Source organism: Pipistrellus kuhlii, unplaced genomic scaffold (genome assembly GCF_014108245.1).
Source record: "Pipistrellus kuhlii isolate mPipKuh1 unplaced genomic scaffold, mPipKuh1.p scaffold_m20_p_12, whole genome shotgun sequence".
Taxonomy (NCBI): Eukaryota; Metazoa; Chordata; class Mammalia; order Chiroptera; family Vespertilionidae; genus Pipistrellus; species Pipistrellus kuhlii.
The window spans coordinates 7,957,970-7,979,854 of NW_023425427.1; the positions used below are offsets into that span (position 1 = coordinate 7,957,970).

The 21,885-nt window shown below is 46.9% G+C and overlaps 1 protein-coding gene across 8 annotated transcripts in view; it reads right to left on the bottom strand.

Moving 5' to 3' along the window:
- The window catches only part of PALM2AKAP2 (PALM2 and AKAP2 fusion), a 259,879-nt gene that overhangs the window by 163,928 nt on the left and 74,066 nt on the right, over positions 1-21,885 (bottom strand). For all 8 annotated transcript variants that reach the window (XM_036433054.2, XM_036433053.2, XM_036433052.2 and 5 more), the window contains exons 4-5: positions 4,195-4,309; positions 3,307-3,328 (exon numbers count right to left, since the gene is read on the bottom strand). In XM_036433054.2, coding sequence (XP_036288947.1) covers positions 3,307-3,328; positions 4,195-4,309 — 137 coding nt within the window. The remainder of the gene's footprint in view (positions 1-3,306; positions 3,329-4,194; positions 4,310-21,885) is intronic.

Below are 21,885 nucleotides of genomic sequence, written 5' to 3' on the forward strand. Positions count from 1 at the left end.
GGATGGAGCGGAGTTTTTCTAAGGGAATGAGTTTTTCCACATCAATCACATGGGGAGAAGGAACCGGAAATCAGGAGTTTGCAGGCCTGAGAGTGGAGTGAGGCTCAGGTTACTAGCTCTCTCGGGCCTATGGATGCTGGAGCTTGGACCCTGGGCGAGGCAGACATGGTTGAAGACCGTTTATTGCAAGGAAGGAAGTTGGGCCACTGAGATGACAGTGGGCTGGGAGATGGCCATGAAGCCACCTGGGGTACCCCATGAATATGGGCTTAGATTTGAGCCTAGCTGCTGGGGGTAGCCACTTGTCTGAGGTTGCACATTATTTTCTATATTGAGCTGCTCTGCTAGTATTCCTGAACTTGGGTTGCAGACCTTATTCTCACTGTGGGGAGCTGTGGAAAGGGTCTGGGCCCCAGACCAGCACAAGGCAGGACCCAGGAGAGCAGCAGCTGGTCCTGACTAGGTAGGGTAGATTGTTAACCTCATCCATGGGAAGAATGGAGCAGCAACCTAGGGGGAGAGGGCCAATTCAGGGCACAAGAGATGACCAGAGCAGATCTATAGAACTAGTGATTTCCAGAACTCTGTGGATTGGGATCTCAGTAAATCTGACTTCCTGCATTTAAATGAGGCACAGGCTCAAGACATTAAGACCAGGTGAGAACACCTGAACTGGTCAAACATCAGTCTCATATAGCAAGGGCTGAGGTGGGGCCAGGGCATGCTTATCTTGCCGGTTCCCGTCCAGGGTTTTATACCATCTCTTCCATGGGTAAAAAAACAAACAAACCATACTGTATGCAATTCATAGTTACACATGGCACAATGTCTACCTAAGGCAGTAAAAAACACCCTCCTAATTGATGAAGGCCGCTATATAATAAGTGTGCAGATGAGGTGGGGGAGGAAGTCAAGAGAATTCAGAATGGGAAATTCTACTCATGAAGGGAATACATTGCTCTTGACTACCAGGGCTACCATGTGGTCAAAGCCATTGGTGGTCCAGCGGCATGGCACAGAGCCCTCATTTCCTCTGGCAGGCACAGAGGGGGCAGGCATAGGGGAAGGGGGGGTCATGACACCCACGAACGCCCACAACTATCTCCTTGACATCTCATTCCACTCAGGCTGCTTTTGCTAATTATCTGTGGTCCTTGTACAGTTAGTTATATAATCTGGTTGGCCTTGGATTCCGAAACCAGTTTCAGAAGTTGGGTGTTTTTATTAAGGTATTATTAGTCTCCAATCATTTTGTGTTAGTTCTTAAGTAACAACAGTTGATGGGTCCTAAGAGGGTCTGGATAATGCTGAAGTCAAAGGGGCCTTGGGAATGAGAGACCGAGAAAATAATCAGGCGCTTCACAATCCCTTCCTCCTGGACGTGCTCCAGTTTTTACCCTCAGACCACAGAGTGACCCAAACGTTGGCCGCATTCTTGGAAGGATGTGTTTCCTCCTTCAGATTTTTCTTTGCCGGGAGACGTGGTGTGATAGAAAGTACTCCTAATCTTCTAAGTTAGAACCAGAGGTGGCAGGAATCATAAACCAGGGTGACAGGTAAGACCACAAAACCCAGGGTGACAGGTAAGGCCATTTACTGGGATACCTAAGACTTCACATCCTCTTACTTCTGAGATCACCAATCTTGTCAAAAAGAAGACCAAGTCATAAAGGCATTTTCTCTGCAAGCTCTCAGGCTTCTCACCCCTCTTGGAACTGCTTGTGTGAACAGATGACCATAGTGGGAAGTAGTGCGGGAGGGGATGAGAGAAGTTCAGAGTGAGAATGAAAGAGACAGTGGTCTGCCTCTGGTCTTCCCTGGCACCCACCTGGGAAACCACCAACTTTCCCATGCTGCCCCTGCAATCCCCCCAAACAGGAAAGGTCATATCCTCAGACCATGCTTCACCTCCAAAGCACAGAACAAGAGCCCTGATTTGGCCACGCCCTAGAGAAGGTTCTAGAACTGTCATAGGTACTTCTCCTGGAGTCTGTGCTGGCTCAGCCCTGATCTGTCTCTGCCACATGAACTGGAAGAGTGGGATTTAATTTACTACCTTCCCAAAGATCACCTGGCCAGCCAGAATCCAGGTCCTCTGCCTTTTATTTGCTTGGAGGGGGAGAGGGAAACCAAAAACACAATACTTTTTGTTTCTAAAGTCAGAATTATCCTTAGTGCTAGATTCTTTGCTCATCCAGAGAAATACATGACCCATCCCTTTCCCCATACATTTCCAGGTGACATTGGGCAAACACTGATGTCAACTCCTATTCTGGCTCCTGATTCTCTTCCTAGTGTAAAGGTGGACTCTATAAGAACCAGTTGAGAGGTCAGCCAAAGGACTTGTATGCATGCATCTGAGCAAAACCAATCAACACAGACAGTAGGGGGGTGAGAGCTTGTGCTTTGGGGTGGGGGTAGCAGGGGAGAGGTCAATGGGGGGGGGGGAGGAGACTCATGTAATACTTTCAACAGTATAGAATTAAAAAAAAAAAAAAAAAGAACCAGAGGAGCAGATGGATCTGATCCTTCCACAAGTCCCACATTTCGAAGCAGGTCTAGCTGAGGGCCAGAGGGAAAGTGGAAATTGAGTGGGTTTCCCAAGTTCATAGCTAACGATTTTGGGAGCAAAGTAAAGAATGAGATGCTCACAATCCCAAGTTCAACTACCTGGCCCTGGGGAAAGAGAGTGGAGGCAGGGGCAAGGAAGGGAAAAGAGAGCAAGAGAAGGCCTCCTCCTGCCAGGATGGGGAGCAGGAAGCCAGGGCCCTGCTCCCACACCTCATGTCTCCTCCTCTTCCCACTCCCAGAGAGAAGAGTTCTGCCCAGCCCCGCCTCCCTGGAAGGCTGCAGAAACTGCAGTTGCCGAACCAAAGAAAAACCAGAGGCCTTCGAAGGGTTTCCTCAACACCAGGGAACAGCTTTCCGATGTGCAATGGGTGGTGACCTGGAGCCCTACCCACCAGCACAAATGAGCTCCTTCCTGCCTGAGGTCTGGTCCTGATGTTAACACTCTTAGCCAAGCATCTTTCAAAAACAGTCCAAGCGGTGAACTCTGGGGAACGAATGGGAAGGAGGAGAGCCAGCTATATAAGCTAGAAACAGCAAATCAAGAGATGGTCCCCGAAGAAGGCAAAGAAGGCTCTGGACGTGGGCCTCCTCCGCACCCTGGGAAAGGTGCCCCTCACTTTCTGATGCCCTTACACAACGACACGCCACGTCTCCCGAGAGCCTGTGTTAATGAAGCTAAGCTGACCGGGAAGGAAACATTCACCCACAGATGGGGCAGAGAGTGCTCACACTTACCTCCATCCACACCGGAGAAGCTCTGTGGAAACAAAAGCAGGGCAGAGCGTTACTACACACTCGAGGAGAGAACCCCTCCTTCACGTAACCCGTCCTTCTCCCCCAGGCCAGGCCCGGGATTTGACTGTGATGAGCAAACCCAATGATCTCTGCTCTTCTGGGAAAAGTATTTGGGATCCTGAATTTTAAGGGAAAAGTTTACCATCCCCAACATCTACCGAATTCCTCCCAGTCGAGATTTCTTTCGATTATCCAGCCAATACCCTTGGTTGTATTGAAGAAGTAATATCAGAAAATCCAATCGGAAAATTAATTTGTTTAGATTGCTTTCTGTGGCCAAGGGGTGCCTGAGGAAACGGGGTTATGGAAAGGAGAGACGGTCCAGAGGCAGTCAGAGCTTCCTGGCTCTCTGATGACACGGACTGTTTTCACATACAGTGACATTTCATGTATTTACACTTTGTTTTCCCAACTCATGTCTATTGGGTATGACAGAAGTTGGTTTTGCCTCTGGCCTTTTTATAAAGGAAAGACTTCAACTAAAGCCACAGGAGCATGTTTAATCTGCTTCCCTAGAACTGGTTTTAGGATTCTCGAGTCCAACAGGAGATGACTTGCCAGGCATTAGACGTGTGGAGAGTCGGGAGTTGGGGTTAATACTGAATGAGTCTCCCTGCTTCCTCGGCAGGCCAGGTGGTCCCAGAAGACAGGCCACCCTCAGCGTCAGAGCTGGCCCTGTCCTCCCCCATCTGGCCCTCGTGTGCAGAGCGTGGGGCTCAGCCTCCTCATCAGCACCAACTGGCCTTTTCTCTGATTGGCAGTGTTTCCCTTTCCCTGGAGCTTACTTCCCTGAGGCTAGAGTTTAGAGAAATCGCATGTTTCCTTCACCTTTTGAAAGTCCTTGAAGGATTTTTCCGTCTCCTTTAGTTTCTCTAGGATGATCTGCTCTTTGGCGGATATCTGGGACTCTTCGCTTTCTAGCGCCTGGATTTCCTGCTCCAGCCTGAAAAACACACAAACAGAGGACGGGTTACTGTACTGTCCTGCCACCCCAGGGCCAGAGAGCAGCTCCTTCCTGGGGGGGAGGGGGCAGCCTGCCAGTCCCCGTTTTACCTTACGCTTAGGCCAGGGTTTTACATCACAGAGCACCCTGTGTTTTCAGCATCACCACCGAGCAGACGTTGGCCAAAGGAAAACAACCCAGAGCTGCTGCCGCTAGTTTGCGGCCACCACTTTGCAAAAACGCTTTGCAATATGCTCAATACCCACATTCTTCATTTGGAGGTAGATATTTTCACATAGCAGAGGACATAATAGCTGGAGGCTAACAGCTTCATATTCTCCCAATTTTCTCGGAGTAATTGCTCTCCTATCAGGTTGACCAAAGTGTGAAGAGCCAATTTTACTCTGCCGGGCTGGTGTGGCTCCATGGTTGACCATCAACCCATGAACCAAGAGGTCACCGGTTTGATTCTTGGCCACCAGGATGTGGGCTTGATCCCCAGTAGGGGGCATGCGGGAGGCAGCTGATCCATGTTTTTCTCTCATCTTGATTTCTATCTCTTTATCCCTCTCCCTTCCTCTTTCTAAAAACAAATAAAAACATAAAAATTTTAAAAATAATAAAAATGAAAGAAAGAGCCAATCTTAGAGAGCCTACAGTCATCTCCCTCTACCACCCAAAAGAGAGGAGATGAATTGGACTGATACAATAATCCCTACTCTTCTGGAACTTTCCTCAGTTTTCACAGCATATATATATATATATATATATATATATATATATATATATATAATTTCCTGAAAGGGAAATTTCAGCACTGCCTGGAGACTCTGGGAATATTCCAGAACAGCAGCGACAGTTATGATTGGGGGAAGTTGCAGCAGCTGTATTCTTTCAATGAAATGACCGCAATACATTAACTTTTATTGAGCAGTAAGTATTGAGCCAAGAATTGAGCCAAGAATTCACATGGCTTATTTTATTTCACCTTCCCAATGGCCCTGGGAGTAAGGAATCCCCATTTTACGGATCAGATCATTAAGGCTTGACCAGAGATTAGTTTGCTATTGCACAGCCTCAAAGCAGGATTCAAGCTGGGATGTCTGACTCTAGACCCTGCTCATGACTGTTGTGCCAAACTCTTACCGGGTAGGCTCTATTTCCCATTTTCCTGCCTGTTAAGCATTGATTGCGTTGGCATACTGGGGTGGCACCTTAGTGCCACAATGCCTTTGGGGTTATGGGGGATGGATGTCCCCGCTGAAAGGACTGTAGACTATTGCGCTTCCTGAATTATTTGGTCTGAATTTATTTGTTCACTCATTCATTTAGCTTTTGGTTTCTTTCCCCTCTGTCAAGCTTTGCTGCGGGTCTGTGCCTGTCTATACTAGTCCTCTCTCTTCTCCTCCCCTCCCATCTTCTCCTCTGCTGCTGGGTACAGGCTAACCAAGTCTGTTAGACTAAGACCGAAATAGTTCAGAGTGAAGCCTTCTGAGGGCTGAGGAACACCAAGACACAGGCATGGATTTAGCTGGGGATGCACTGTACTCTGCTGAGGGCTTTTCTGGTTCTTTCCCAGGCATCAGAAAAAGAGCCTCTGGATGGATGAGGTTTTGTGTGTGTGGGAGGCAACCAATGTTTCTCTCTCATATCGATGTTTCTCTCTCTAAAAATTAAAAAAAAAATTCTTAAAAGAAAAAATTGGGTGATATTTTGTTTAACATGTTCCCAATTAAAAAAATAATAATGTATTCTTTAAGCAGAATAAAAACAATAAATTGCTTTTTTTCAAAAATGCCTTGCCCTGGCTGGCATGGTTCAGTGGTTAGAGTAGGGGTGTCGAACTCAATCAGAGAAGGGGCCAAAATCTAAAATCCAGCCTAAATCGCGGGCCGAATGGTTTACTGAACAGTCATAAACTGTCATTGTGATGGAAACGCAGCGGAGTGCAGTGATGACAGCGCGGTGTGGGCCACATTGCAAGGCCTGGCGGGACGGATTTGGCCCGCGGGCCTTGTGTTTGACACATGTGGGTTAGAGCATTGGCCTGAGGACAGGAGGGTTTTGGGTTTGATTCCCAGTCAAGATCATGTAACTGAGTTGCAGATTCGACCCCCTCACCCCCCAGTGGAGAGTGGGTAGGGGAGGAAACCAATAATGTATCTCTATCACATGATATTTCTCTCTCCTCTCCCCTAACCCTGTCCCTTCCACTCTCTCTAGAAATCAATGAGGGGAAAATAACTTTGGATGAGAATTAAAAAATTAAAAATAAATGTTAAATGCCTCCTTTGGCCTGCTGCTGAGTAGGCAGCCTTTCTTGGACTATGGCTGGGGAAAGGACCCAGGGCCTCCGCTGCTCATACGACAAGGGAGGGGTTAAAGGGCAACTCCATCGATTTGCAGGCAATTCTACCGATATTTATGGAGATTGTTTGGCTGGACTTGGAGCTAGGCATTACAGGGGATTCTAAAATAAACAAGATCATGCCAAAAATGGCTGACTTAAAAAAAAAAAAAAAAAAAAGCTAACTCCAAATAGCTTGCTTCTGCCGGTGAAGCAGCCCTGGTGGTTAAGAATTCTCGATGACCTGATGCCCACTGGCTGCCACTGTCTCTGCAGCCTGCCCTGGCACTCTGAGTTTCAGGGCTCTCAGCTATATAGTTCAGGTGCTGAAGATTTAGGTCATGATAGTGGGTAACTGAGAAGGAACAGGGAGGGAGAGAGAGAGAGAGAGAGAAAAAAAAAGGCCATGAAACTAGACTTTTGAGATAAGAACAACTAAGTTTCACCCGAAGGAAATGGATGTGGGAAATGGACAGCAAATGTAAGTCTAAGCAACTCAGACCAAGTAGCAACTTTCTCTGCAAATACACATGTGGGATTGGGCCCGGTCCTCAGGGCACTGGGTGGCCCAGGGCGCCGTTTTTCTTTGGGAAAACTGAGTCCTTGGGGCTGAGGGGCATCCCAAGAAACAGTGTGAGGGGTTAGTAAGAGTCATCCCAGCCGGGCTAGAAATGCCACTGCTTCGTAGTTTCACGACTGAAACCAAATGCAGCCTTCCCTGGAGGAGCCAAGTAGGATACTGCTGAGCTAAAAATAAAGAACGGGCAGGAAGTGTAATATACACACAAGCTTTAGGCTGAGACAGGTGCACATAACAGCCTCCGACCAGCTCGCTCAGTTTCTTCAGAGCGAACAGCAGACTGTAACAGGCGGTCAGGAAAGGTGACACAGCGCAGCTGTGTAGGTTTAATTTCCTGGGGATGAAGTTGCAATCGTGGCCGAACGGTCTTATAAAGTCTCCCTGACCCAAACAGACCTTCCGCCAGGAAATACAAAGAATCTATGGCTCTGGGAAGAGCATCGATCATTCTCTCATTTCAAAATCCATGTATGCATTCATCCATCCAGCTGCATGCAAACACCTCTCTCTATCATCCCCTGGCTTGAGCATCCGGGACAGAGAGCTCCACCAGCCACAGTGTCTGCACTTGAACACTCTGGGTCAAGTGAGGAGAACAGCCAGGTAAACACATAAATTATACGGCAACCCAAACATGGCCATCATAGAGGAAAGAACGATGTGTTATGGAAGTGTCAGCTCTGCCCAGGAGTGTGGCGGGACTCCAGCCAATTTGCCTGCCCGCCCAGTATCTATCCTCCCTTTCCTCTGTGCTAACAGAACCCGCATTTTGTTGGGGGTGGCCATGTGCTCAGCTGAAATTGTACCCGTCCCAGCTTCCACTGCAGAGAAGGGTGGCCCCAGGATAGCTCTGACCAATGAGATGTAAGTAAAAACTGTTGGGGGAGACTTCTGGGAAAGCTCCTTAAAAGGAGCAGGGCTGACGTCCGTGGCCTATGGTGCTTTGTTCTTCCCTTTCTTCCTGCCTGCAGGGACGTGGTGCGAGAGCCACGTTATTAGTTTTCAATTGCTGCTATAACAACGGCCACACATGTAGGGGTTTACAACAGTATGAACTTACTATCTTCCACATCTGTGGGTCAGAAGACTGACATGGGTGTCACCAGACTATAATCAAGGAGTTGGTAGAATTGTGTTCTCTTTTGAAGGCTCTAGGAGAGAATCGGTCTCCTCGCTTTTCTAACTCCCAGAGGCCACTCACATTCTTTGTGGGTCCCCCTTTCTCCATATTCAAGGCCAGGAATGATGTAACTCTCTACCCGTTCTTCCCCAGTCCCTCTGACTCCCTCTTCCGCTTTGAATGATCCTTATAATCACATTGGGCTGACCCAGATCTCCCCATTTTGAAGTCAGCTATTTGGAGACCTGAATTCCATCTGTAACTTTAATTCCCCGTTGCCAGTATTCACAGCCTCTGGGGATTAGGACGTGGACATCTTTGAGGGTCCATTACTTTGCCTGCCATAGGAAATGTGCTGCTGAAGGTGGAGCAGTGAGCTTGTGTCCACAGCAGCAAGAGTACACTAAGTATGTCTGAGAAGAGAAACTGTCTGGGGTATGGATGGCTTCCTGGAGCAATTGTACCCGCTCTGGATCGTGGGCTCCAGATTTCTTGTTATGAATTTAAGCTGCTGCTGTGATCACAGGTGAATCCAACTTCCAACTGATGCGAGAAGAACGTGACTGAGTAGGTTCTAGGTTAGTGGGGCCATTCTCTGACCCTTCATTGCATTATTCGAATACCTAGCCTTCTCTCTTTCTCATGATATCTCTCTATCTCTGTCTTAGTATCTCTGTTTCTATATTCCAGGTAAAAGTATTTGTAAAGAATAATGTTTGTTTTCACACAAATAAACACCACAAAAGTCACTTTCCATATTTCAGGAAGACAGTGCATTTGTTTCTATGGTACTCCCAAAATATTTTTCATTTGTGATTCAACTTGCAAGGAAACAGCTTCCGTTTATTTAGATGAGTGTATCTGGAATCACTGCAGATCACTGGGTATCTCACTGTGAGAAAAGGTTAACGGCCCTTAAGTCAACAGAGGATTTCCACTTCTCCTTAGGGAAGAATAGGACCTTCCTTGATTGTAAGGTATCAGTGGAAACTCAAGTTCATTTCATTTCTTTTCCACGTCATCACTGACAGAAATATGGCCAGGAAACAGTCCCTTCAAGATTTACTAAAATACAGCTCATATCCTTTCCCTTGTCTCCACCACCTCCTTCCCGAATTTCACCCAAGTGCTCAAGCTGGAAGGTCACACCCTCGACGCTCTGCTCTAACCCCGTCCCAGCCCTACACCTTCCCCTGTGTTCCAGCCAAGACAGATGACTCGTGCTCAGTGAGAAAACCAGGAATGACTGCCCACTGCCAGCTCAAATCTACCGAAAATACACCTAATAACAAAGACCAAATCCAGCTCTGTCTCTTTAGTAAAATGGTTTCCCTTAAGTCCCCTCAACCTATGTGTTCAGTCCCCATCCAAATCCCACAGTATCTGCAGCCCTCTTGGCACCTGGGACACCCCACCTGGTATCAGAGTATTGGAAAAGTATTTAGCCTCCTCAACCTGTACTATCTCTCGCCCAACTACAGGCTCAATGAGAGACAGATAGTGTATTTTATTCACATACCTCAGATTCCTCCCTGTACCTATCTGATAAACGAATGGAAAGCAAGAACACACTTTTAAAGGATTCTATGGTGAAACTAGCTTGGAAGTGGAAATATTAAGATTTTTTTTCAAATCTTGGCCTAGCTTTGCTAATTTCCCTCAAAATATACTAATTTATATACCTCTTGAGAAAAAAAGACATTGATATTAGATTGATTTATTGCTTTATCAAAATTTACAGCTGGGACATAGTAACATTTTTCATTAATAATGTCAGTTTAATAAAATTTAATCCTGAATATAGATGAATGAGTTCCTTGTAGGTCTTGCACACAAGAGTGCTCTTTCTTGCCTCACTGCCTTTGCTCATACTACCCCCTCTGCCTGGATTGCCCTGACTCCTTCTCTCTCCCTCCTCCTAACTACTACTCATTCTTTAAGAATCTGCTTAGGTACTGTCTCTTTCTGGAAGTCATCCTGAGACCTTGCCCTCCCTCCTGGATATATTTCATCACCAATTTTATCCCATTGTATTTTAATCACTTGTTTAAAGATTTGGGGTTCCCTCCCCAAAACCATTTGCAAAGCTCTTGTGGTTAATGGCCATATCTTCTTTATCTTTCTTTGAAATAAAAAGCATCTACCTACGGTAGCTTGCTTCTAGCAATGTACCCTGCTCAGTTAAAGTTCCCAAGAAGTGTTGGTTGAGTCAATGACTGATGGAATAAATGCATTAATTGTTTCTCAGCTGGAAGCAGCCTCAAGATAGGCCCTTTGACACAATTCTTTCAGTCAAATAGGATTCTTAACAACAAATTCAAACGAATGGCAATTCTGGACTTAGTAAAAAAGAGACTTGTATCATTTCCTTTCTCGCAGATCAGGTAAGGTCGAAGGTAACTGCTCTGTTTTCTAGGCTTTTCATTCTTTCCCCCAAATATCTCCAATATATAATTTCACCTGATCCCATGTGTGTTTATGTGTGTGTGTGTGTGTGTGTGTGTTTGTGTGTGTAACGCACTGCTATTATTTCCTCTGGGGCTCACCTAAATAAAACCACAGGTGGATGACACAGATATGCAGGAATTGGGCCAGAATGATGGAGAATCTCAGCATTAACTTTGTTTCACCCTATGATTCTTTTTTGTGTTGGCCCCTTCATGCAGGAAGCATCTGATCGTTCATAACTGATTGTGAAAATTGTGAAAAGTGTTTATGTGGTGCATTTCCCTCTTCCAAATCCCTGTTTACTCACTGTTTGTGCCTAAACAGCACTAAGTGATAGCCTTCCTGCTGAGCTCAACTTTCCCGTCAGCCTGTGTGCGTGTGTGTGTGTGTGTGTGTGTGTGTGTGTGTGTGTATGCACACACAGCTGCAGCCACAGCTCTTACAAATGCCCACGTTGGGGATCACATTTTTGCTTATTGTCCACATTAGAGTTTACTCAGGAGAGACTGATGGAGTTAATATCTTAGTGAGACATTCATAAAAAAAAATCATTTAGTGTCCAACAACATAGTGGTAAAAATAGCTAACCTTTATGGAGCATTTTCCATTGGACAACCTGCTGAATGGCTGGTAACCATCAGTCACTCTGAAATATGCGTAGTAACGGCTACTCTAATCCATACTTGCTGGATGACAGACCTGAGGGTGTAAGAGTCCAGTGTCCTGTGACCCAGCAGCAGTAAGGGGCAGAGCTGGGATGTAAGCCCAGGTTTGCCTGTCGCTGGAACCTGGGACATTAGACTGCCCTGTGCTGCCTCCTTCCAAGAGCAAATGAAACTGCCCCAACTCCAAAGGTTTTAGGATTTCCTCTTTCCAGTATAGAACTTTCTTTCCCGATGTTTTGATCAAATGTTGCTGCTCTGGTGGAGGCATGAGTGGGCTGGGAGCCCCTCCCCCCTCCCACAACAGCCTTGCCTCTGGCCAGCCTCCGCACAGAACAAAACCTGGTTTGAAAGCCATTGCTCCATGAGAGTAGAGAGTGTCTGGTGTGTTACTTTGGCCCCCACGGTGCCTACAACAGTGCTTTGTGCACAGCCAGTGCTCCATCCACAGGAATGCGGTTCTGAAGGGGAGCACCCCCATGTGTGGCCAACACCTGGAATCCCATGATCTGCTTGGACAGGCCACCGAAGGATAACAGCTTCTCTGGCCTTTGAGCCCAGAGAAGAGAATGCTATCTATCTGGAAGGAGATGTCGGACTGCAGGTTTAGGCCTAAATTGGCAGTCATACATCCCTCTCACAATCCAAGACTGTTAGCTCCCAACCACCAGCCTGCCTGCCTGATTGCCCCTAACTATTTCTGCCTGTCAGCCTGATCACCCCCTAACTATACTCCTGCCAGCCTGATCGATGCCTAACTGCTCCCCTGCTGGCCCAATTGCCCCCAACTGTTCTCCCCTGCCATCCAAGTCACCTCCAACCGCCCTCCCCTGCTGGCCTAATTACCCACAACTGCCCTCCTCTTCCGGAGGGCACAGGTGACAGTTCAATGGAGCCTGAAGTAGACACTCAGAAGGAGACTGGCTCGGGGAGTTGTGGCAGGGGCTTGGAGGCTTGGTAATCCACATAGGGACCTTCCGAAAGGAACCTTCCTCTTAGGATTTGTATTTTTCTAGTCATTTTTTCCATGCATGACATGGCCAGGGAACAGCTCCTCCTTAGTGGAGAAATTTGTCATCCCATTGGAATAATCCCCAAGTTATTCTAAGAGTTCCTGCTCAGAACAAATCACGCCAATCAGGAAGCTCCTCCACATGGGCTGTGCCTGCTGATTGTTTCCCACCCGGACACTTCCTGCTATTGTTCCCCCACATGTTCTCAGAGGCTCAGCTACTGAGCCCTGCCCCTTCCCCTCAGGAGCCCAGGGCTGCAATCAGGGCTTTGGGTGGAGGTATAAGAGACTCACAGATCAGGCACCTGGACGGGAGAAATGGGCCTGAAATGAAAATAGGGGTGGTTAGAGCCAAAACCACAGCATTCGGTCTCTGGGGCCTTGGAAGAGAGGTTTGAAATGTTCTGGATCGTTCATTAATTGCTTGTCAAGCATGTGTTGAGCTAATATAGTAATAGCTGCCCAGGCTCTGCTTTTGGGAAAGTCATCATCTGATGGAGAAGGCAGGTGTATAAACAATTACAAAGCAGCACTCAGCACAGCTCAAACTGGAAGTCCAAAATGCTACGTAAATGCAAAGACCTGAGCTTGGCTAACTCTCAGCTTTTCCTTCCACCCACCTTTCTCTGGACCTTTCCCTGTGATTGCCCACATGGCAGAGATACCAGACAGCTGTTTCTTGGGGAAAGGGAGGAAGCACAGCTGAAGACGGCCATTTCTGCTCCCTGTGACGGTTGAGGTAGCAATTTTCAACCTGTGCACCATGGCACACTGGTGTGCCACAAGAATTTTTAAAGCATGCGATACCTGACTATTTAGTCAGGGGAACTGACTTCTTTCCCCTCAGATTGTCAAATAAAGAAATGACAACAGTAGTCATACAGTATGAATGAATAAAAATGATACTTTTTTGTTTGTTTGTTTTGGTCAGATTGGAAAAAAATATATGTTTTTTATTTTAGGGATTTTAGTAATTAGTTTATGTGTGCCAGGAGATGAAAAAGGTTGACAGTAACTGATCTAGGGTAAAGTGTTGGCCAGATAAGGATGGAATGAGGATGAGCCCACCTGCCTTGAGCTCTGGGACACCAGGCTTAAGGCAGGGGAGTGAGCCAATGTGCTACTGAGGCCCCGTGGAAGGTAAGGAAGTCACAACACACAGGCAAAAACTTTAGGAACTTAAAAGAAAGCTACACATATTCTCTCTCATGAACTTGACAGACTTATCAACACCGGTTGTAGGTTCTGTTTTATAATAGGTTAGTGTATTGAGATGTCAAACGAGAATCATGTCTATTTCTGGGTTTTCAAATCTAGAAGGAAAATTGAATTCTTCTTATGCCAACAGCCTACCAATGGGAACCTCAGATACAAAAGGATTCACACACAGGGATCACAGCCTGGGCCAGAAATGAAGCCAAACTAAAGAAGCTCTTAGAAGCAACTCAAAAGCATTTTACATCAGGCCCAAAGAATAACACCCTTTACTGGTGCTTTTCATTGAAGACCTCTCTCAAAGAGCTGATCAGATTGGCCATTTGAAATGGGAACCCTTGGATATAGAAATAGTAGCACATTGTGTTCCGAAATAATAATTTTAGAAAACGATCCACCTCTTCCCACTGGTTTGGCTTGTGCAGAGTTGGTGCTGGCCACCTATCTCTCTGTTCAGCTGTGGTCCGACCCCTGAGTGCTCCCACCACTGTCTCTCATTTCTGGATCCTGAAGCCAAGGGAGGATTGCCTGCTGAAAGCACAGGGAAACCTTAGTGCAACTCTCTATCGCAACACAGAGTTCAAGACAGACCAGCTCTGTTGCTGACATGGTATAGGTGCTCAGCATGGGCAGCCTCACTCAGAAGCATGACGTGTTTTTGTGTGAATGAGTGAAGGGTCACAAGCTGCCTGAGCACATATGAGAGTTCTCATATTCCCACAAAACCCAAAAGATCCCAATAATAATAATAATAATAATAATAATAATAGCAGACATTTGTGTAATGCTATAAGAGCTTACAAAGTCCTTTCACAACAATTAGGGATTGGGTTTTTTCTTCCTATATTGCAGATAAGAAAATTGACAGGAAGGAAAAAAGAGAAGTCAGAATCTAAATACCTTTCCTGCCGCGCAATCTGATTTCTGCCAAGTGTCTCCTTGATATTTTGACCAGCAGGAGGCAGTGCAAAACAGCCAGCATCAGGGGGTTCGGCAGTCTGCCACTTACTGACTGACATCGACATCCTGGGCGAGCACCTCAGTTTCATTAGTCTCCGTTTCCTCATCTATAAGATGGCTATAATGATGTATATGGAAGAGCTAATTCAAAGCTATGGAGACTAAGTCAGTATTTAAAATATCTCAGAGCATTGCCTGCCATGGGAGAAACACTAGTTAAAACGTTTATTCTTCTTTTCTCTTCTATTGCTTTTTAAAAACTTGAATTTAAAGACTATTCTGCATGTGCTTCTTTATAAGACAAAAATATGCTTTTTTAAAAGAATAAATTCAAATTAAGTTTCTAAAACGAATTATCCAAAAATTATAAGTCCTATCGTTTGAATGCTAAAAGAACAATTAAAGAATTGATTATTGGCTTCAAGAACGGTGTAAGATTGTGTGTGTGTGTGTGTGTGTGTGTGTGTGTGTGTGCGCACATTCTAGTACAGAAAGAAAAATCCAGAAAACCTAATTCAAGTTCTCAATGTGGGAGAGGCTTATGTGCACCTGGGGGGCCATCTAGTGGCAGGTGCAGTCATATTCCATAGCTGAGGTAGTATGTTTGGGATTTAGGTAAAGCATCTGGGAGTTTGCCAACCACTGACCTAGACTCTCGATTTCAATAATTACAGGCTGTTGTTGTTCCTTGTGATTAAACCCCTATCCAGTCATCGGAAAACTCATTGCACTTTGCATGTATTAACCAAGTTAAGCCTCATCACAACCAAAGGAGATACATATTACTGATTCCACTTTACAGATGGGTACCACAGCTTGCCCACAGTCCCATGAAATTAATGAGGAGCAGAGCTGATATTTTTAGATCAAGGTCCGTTGATGCTGAAGAACATAATAATTTTTCACTGCATCTGCAATAAGTCCCTGCTCAGTCTTTCAGAACCCTGGGGGAGCAAGTACCCCCAATTCATGGCAAAATCTATTCCGGCCCAAGATACTGTCAAAAACAAACAACAAAGACACAGCTGAGCAGGTCTAGCATTCTTTCCAAGGTTGACAGTTTCCTGTCACGGTGAGAGCACGGCTTCTACCTGGGAGCTCTCCAACGCTGCTTGCTTTCTCTGGCCCAGGCCAGATCTTGGGGTTCTTGAGTGATCTGTCCTATGTGCTCTCTAGTGCCCTGATCCATCCTCTGTTGGTAGATTGCCTTCCTCCATCCTGCCTGATTCAACTTAAACTGGCCACCTGCCCAGTTCCCAGTCTACCCTTGATTTCTCTACCCTCTGCTTTCTCTGTATTGAACCAGCATCCCAACTTCACCACTGGGTTTATTACAACTCCCCTATGCTGAAACTTTTCATCACACTCCATGGCCTCCAGGATAAATTCTAAGTTCCTCAGCTTGGCATTCAAGGCTCTGTCTGATGTAGCTCCAACCTGCTATTCCAGATCTTTCTCCCAAACTGCTTCCATAGTTAGGTCTGTGATTATCCTGCCTTCAAAGTGACTGTAGATCCTGTGTGGAAGGAACATGGTCCGTATGTCTGGACCATCGCTTCCGATGAAGAAAGTGGCTCTGGGAGAGCAGCAGTCAGCTGTTTACTGTCCTCCCTGTTTCCAGCTTTCCCTCCTTCCCTGGGAAAGACAACATACCAGACAGTGACAACATCCATATGGAGCCAGGCCCCTTCAGCTGTTTACAGTAGGTGGCCGAGCTGTGAGGAGCCAAATGAGCCTGACAACCAGCTGACATCGCCAGGGTAGCTCCACACCAACACCCATGTGGCCACAGTCTCCTAATGGTTGCGTCATCCAATAGGAAACACTCAGCGCTAGCAATGGGGTCTGACTAGCAACTGAAGGGGCCAAGGCCAAGACCTCCATTTTTCAGTCTAGTTCTGTCTAATGATACCCATGTGCATGGGTTCCATCTCCGTGACAGCTATTTATCCTCCCCCCCCCCCCCAGCCTTCACAGTGCATTTCCTGCAATTCTACAATTTCCTTCTAATTCACTGAGGCAAATTCAACTTGACTTAATCTTTTTTTTTTTTTTTTTTTTTTTTTAGAAGTGGAACCATCACTGCTTTAAAAGATTCAGTTATTCAAGACAATATGCTGTGTGCGGTCAAGTTTGCTCTCTCTTGGCGGTAAGAAACAACTCTGGGAAGGGGATCTTCTAATATCAGATGATGGGAATCACGAGTAATGGGAACGTAAGTCCAGAAGCTTCAGATCTCCGAATACCCAAAGTGAAGGGACCTGGAGAAGTTGTTTCCCATTATAACTGAGTGGATAACAGGTCTCTAGAGCAGTGGTCGGCAAACTCATTGGTCAACAGAGCCAAATATCAACAGTATGACGATTGAATTTTCTTTTGAGAGCCGAAAACCGACTTCTGCTCATGGGCCACGAAGTTTCAACTGCACTGTGTGTGCGCGCCCACACGTGGTATTTTGTGGAAGAGCCACACTCAAGGGGCCAAAGAGCCGCAGTTTGCCGATCACTGCTCTAGCAGGTAGTGCATGTATCATTTCCATCTTGTGCATCTCTAACCTATCCTAACTTGGTCTCCACCAGAAGGGACGGTGCCCTGAGAGAGCCATGCTTCCCCCCTGCCTGACGCCACTAAGACAGTCGTGGCCAGGATGGTGCTGGCCAAAGGGAAAGCCGCTCAACTGTAAAATCTCCCTGCCCTTCTTTAAACCAGGAGAAACCTGCATCCCTCAGCAATGCTGGAAGTTAGTCCTGTGTGCAGGCTCCACAAGCCAATCGCTCTTGGATGATGTTGTAACCATGGAGAGTCTTAGAGAGCCAAGTTTTACTTCTGCTTTCCCAGACCTAGACATCTCTCTGGACCTCCTCTGTCGCCTGACCAAAAATTCCTAGCGTGTCCCAGGAGAGCAATCTTATTCTTGTGTACAGATTCAGCTGCGACATTAACTGATTTTTCTCAAGATCAAAACCAAGAGCTGTGTGTGTCTGTGAGGCTCAGATGAAAATGTCGGTGTCTGAGGGTAATCCCAGCAGATTACCCCAGGTGGGAGGCCCCAGTTGTCCGTGAAACAGCTGCTCCCAGGAAAACCGTGTCGTTCTAGAGTTTTCATTTGGAGTTTGTGATTGCTTGTCAGCAATTGAGATTGCTTTTGCAGTAACTACAGGGAAAGAATGGCAGTTCTGAGAGGGCCCTGAGGACCAGGTTTAGTACCAGAAGACAGCTGGCTGGCTGGGCCATTCAGAGAGCCCTGCGGTCTGCCCCAGCCACAGGTTCTTCACCTTTATTTTTATTTTTTAGAATATATTTTATTGATTTTTCACAGAGAGGAAGAGAGAGGGATAGAAAGCTAGAAAGATCGATGAGAGAGCAACATCGATCAGCTGCCTCTTGCAACGCCCCCCCCCCCCCCCCGCCCTCAGGGATGCCAGGGATGTGCCCACAACCAAGGTACATGCCCTTGACCGGAATAGAACCCGGGACCTTTCAGTCTGCAGGTTGATGCTTTATCCACTGAGCCAAACCTTTTTCGGCAGTTCTTCACCTTTAAAATGAGCAGTGCGGAGAGGGGCTTAGTTAAAGACTCCCCAAGTTTATTTTTTCTACATCTGAAGATGAATGGTACAAAAGACGGCAATGACAACAGTCAAACATGTGGGCAAAAATGGGGCCTTACGGCACATCCTCATCTCTCTGCCGTTCGGTTTGCAGCAGCAGGCTTCTCAAACTCTCTGTGGGAAGGACGGAGAGTTACTCCCAACATACTACAGACTACCGTAGTACTTGTACTTGCCCTATACTAGTACTTGTGCTGGTACTTGTCTCAGGACACACGCAGCTCACCATTGGATGTGACAACACCCAAACTGGTCTATTTAATGAGACGGGTCCACGGTTCACCCCCTTGGTTGTCACGGTGATGTCAGATTGTTATTAAAGTTTCCAAACACCTGACTAGCAACTTCTGTTCTAATCCCATCACAGCCTGGTAGTAGACAGCTGCTGGACTAGAAGTAGTCCAGGGATCATGCGTAGAACAGCACTGGGCTTGGCCATTTTAATTTAACAGGGCAAATACTTGTTAAATTAAATGCCCTGCTCAGTTCATGCCCAACGAACTGAGCAGGGCATCCCTCGGACAACTTAGGGGTGTCGAACTCAATCAGAGAAGGGGCCAAAATCTAAAATCCAGCCTAAACCGCGGGCCGAATGGTTTACTGAACAGTCATAAACTGTCATTGTGATGGAAACGCAGCGGAGTGCAGTGATGACAGCGCGATGCGGGCCACATTGCAAGGCCTGGCGGGATGGATTTGGCCCGCGGGCCTTGTGTTTGACACATGTGACCTAGATGGTTTTTAAGGGTAAGCAACTGGAAAGCATGAAGTTACTTCAAAAAAATAATAACCTTCTTTCTGGCCGGTGTTGCTAAATAGTTGGAGTATTAGCCCAAGCACTGAAGGGTCTTGGGTTTGCTTTCGGTCAAAGGCATGTACCCGGGTTGCAGGTTCAATCCCTAGTCCCGGTTGGGGGCACATAGGGGAGGCAACCAATTGAGTGTCTAACATACCGTAGATGTTTCTCTCTTTCAATTTCTTTCTCTCTCCTCCTTCCATTTTCTCTAAAAAAAAATCAGTTAAAAATGTCCTTGGGTGAGGATAAACAAAAAATATAAACAAATAACAATAAGAATAACAGGATCTAGGGAAATCCCTCCTAATAAACGTGCCCCAAACCTAACCCTCCTACTGCTGTGTACTGCTCTCCTCTCACCTGGACTGAAACCCCGGGTGAGAGACGCCAAGACTCCTTGAGGACTTGAGGACGGAAGTTGCTTATAGGGTGGGAGAGCACAGGGGCATTTCTCTAAGTGTCCTGGTGGTGGAGGTGCCGCGCCAGCCTGCCTAAGCGTGTCTGCTTCCTATCATAGCCCATTCGGGTCCTCCTGGTCACAGGCCTGCAGCTGCCAGGCACTTGGCCTGTAAGAACTGCATGTTGTAAGATCGTGGTCTGTCCTCGCTGGAAAGGACCCGAGAGACCATCCATTGCCTTCAGAAAGCACAGCTGGTGAAGACTGTGCAAGAAACTACTAATACAGCCCTCAATGTTTGCAGTCCACCCAGCCTAGAGAAGCATTAGAAGTGACCATGTGACAAGCTACAGGGGCAGAAAAATACTATTTTCAAAGCTTTTTGCAGAGGGGAAACCCGAGGGATAGCAATCAGAGGCCAAAAAGCCTGGGACCGGCTGCCAAGACAGTTGACTTTGCACAATTCCTTCAATTACAGCAATTCTTCTAAGGGCTGGAAACCGTAAGTGTTCCCCAAAGGGGGCTCTTATGAGGTCTCGTGTATGGATGGAAGTCTCTCGCTATTTTCATAGTTCTGGGCACTTTAAACCCAATGTGCCTGGCCAATAAGGAGGCAATTAGAGTGAGGGAGACAAGCAGCTTGGGAAACATCTGGGCTCTGCCACTGAGAAACATACCCACAGTGTTGACATGCTTGAGGGCAATTCCAGAGTGCGTCCCCCCTTACCTGTCCCAGCTTCCTGAGCTGACCACAGACCACAGGCATCCAGATGGCAGAGCCTGTCAAGAGCGACTTTCCCGTGTGGCTAGGGACCACAGAGCTGGTGGAAATAGCAGAGCATGTCATTTTCATCTCAAAGGAGGATCCCTGTCTTGATGAGAGCTGCTGTGGTGTGAGCCTGGGGGTTACTCTGAGAAGAAGCGGGTTCCCTGCTACGTCCGGCCTTTGGGAAGAGATGGTGTATTGACTCCCACTCGCTGGGTTTATTGCATGTTGGGACTGTCATAAAGTCCCTGCCTGTGCAAAAGCAACACAGCACTGGATGCAGCCATGTCTTTTTAACCTGGAATTGACTTGCGTGGCTCAGCACTTCAGGGAAGCCTCATATTTTCAAGCAACTGAAACACTTTGTCATTCTGCCCCGAGAATCATTGTTATCTTCATAAATCTTTTGGGGGTTCTATATTCTGAATCCACTCGGTGGGTCATTTTTTAAAAAGTATATATTTTATTGATTTTTTTACAGAGAGGAAGGGAGAGGGATAGAGAGCTAGAAGCATTGATCAGCTGCCTCCTGCATATCCCCTACTGGGGATGTACCCGCAATCAAGGTACATGCCCTTGACCGGAATCGAACCTGGGACTTTTCAGTCCTCAAGCCGACGCTCTATCCACTGAGCCAAACCAGTTTCGGCTCGGTGGGCCATTTTTACCTTAGTATCCACACCTGGTTCTCAATTGAGGGCTATTTCCGCCCAAGGGGACATGTGACCATGCTTGCAGACATTTTGATGGTCTTGATTAGGGGCAGGGGAGGAGGTGGTGCTAGTGGCCTCTCCTGGGTAGAGGCTGGAGATGTGGCTCAATATCCTATGACACAGCACAGCCCCCACACGAAGAGTTATCCAGTCCCAGGTGATGTTATTGAGAGAGCCTATTCTAGAAAGATGAAGGAGGAGACAGTAACAGTAGCAGTGCTCTTCCTTGCTAACAGCCTGCTGTACTTGGCACGTCACAAATGTCATGGTCGCTACAGGTTACAGCTCTTCATGATTATGCTCAGTGTACAGGGGAGGACATCAGTGCCAAAATTACATGGTTTGTCTAAGACCAAACGACTGGGAAACGCAGAACGAGGACACAGAGCAAGGTCAAACGCTAAGGTCTGGGTCCTAATCAGCATGCCGTGCCAGGATTATGTAATCACGCAGTTTCCAACAGGGATTTAGGCTGTACACATACAGCCAGGAGAGTGCACTCAGGAGCAGAGGGCTTTGGAGGGACAAAGGGACGAAGCCTAAACTGGAGCCTGTTCTTCCTGAAGGACCCTGAGGGGGGCAGCCTCACCAGTCACGAGGACCACTCACAATGGCCCAGGCCCAGCCCCTTGCACATCTGGGACACTGCTTCCTGAAGGGGCATGTGTGGGGCCGGAGGAGGGAGCGGGACGTTACCTGTCCCATCCACCTACATCCTGAGGTGACCTTCAGTGTGATTTCACTGAATATCACGGTCTCAGAAATGTTTAACCTAAAATAACTTTAAAAATATATATATATTTTTTATTGCCGAAACCGTTTGGCTCAGTGGTAGAGCATCGGTCTGCAGACTGAAGGGTCCCAGGTTCAATTCCGGTCAGGAGCATGTACATTGGTTGTGGGCACATCCCCGGTAGGGAGTGTGCAAGAAGCAGCTGGTCGATGTTTC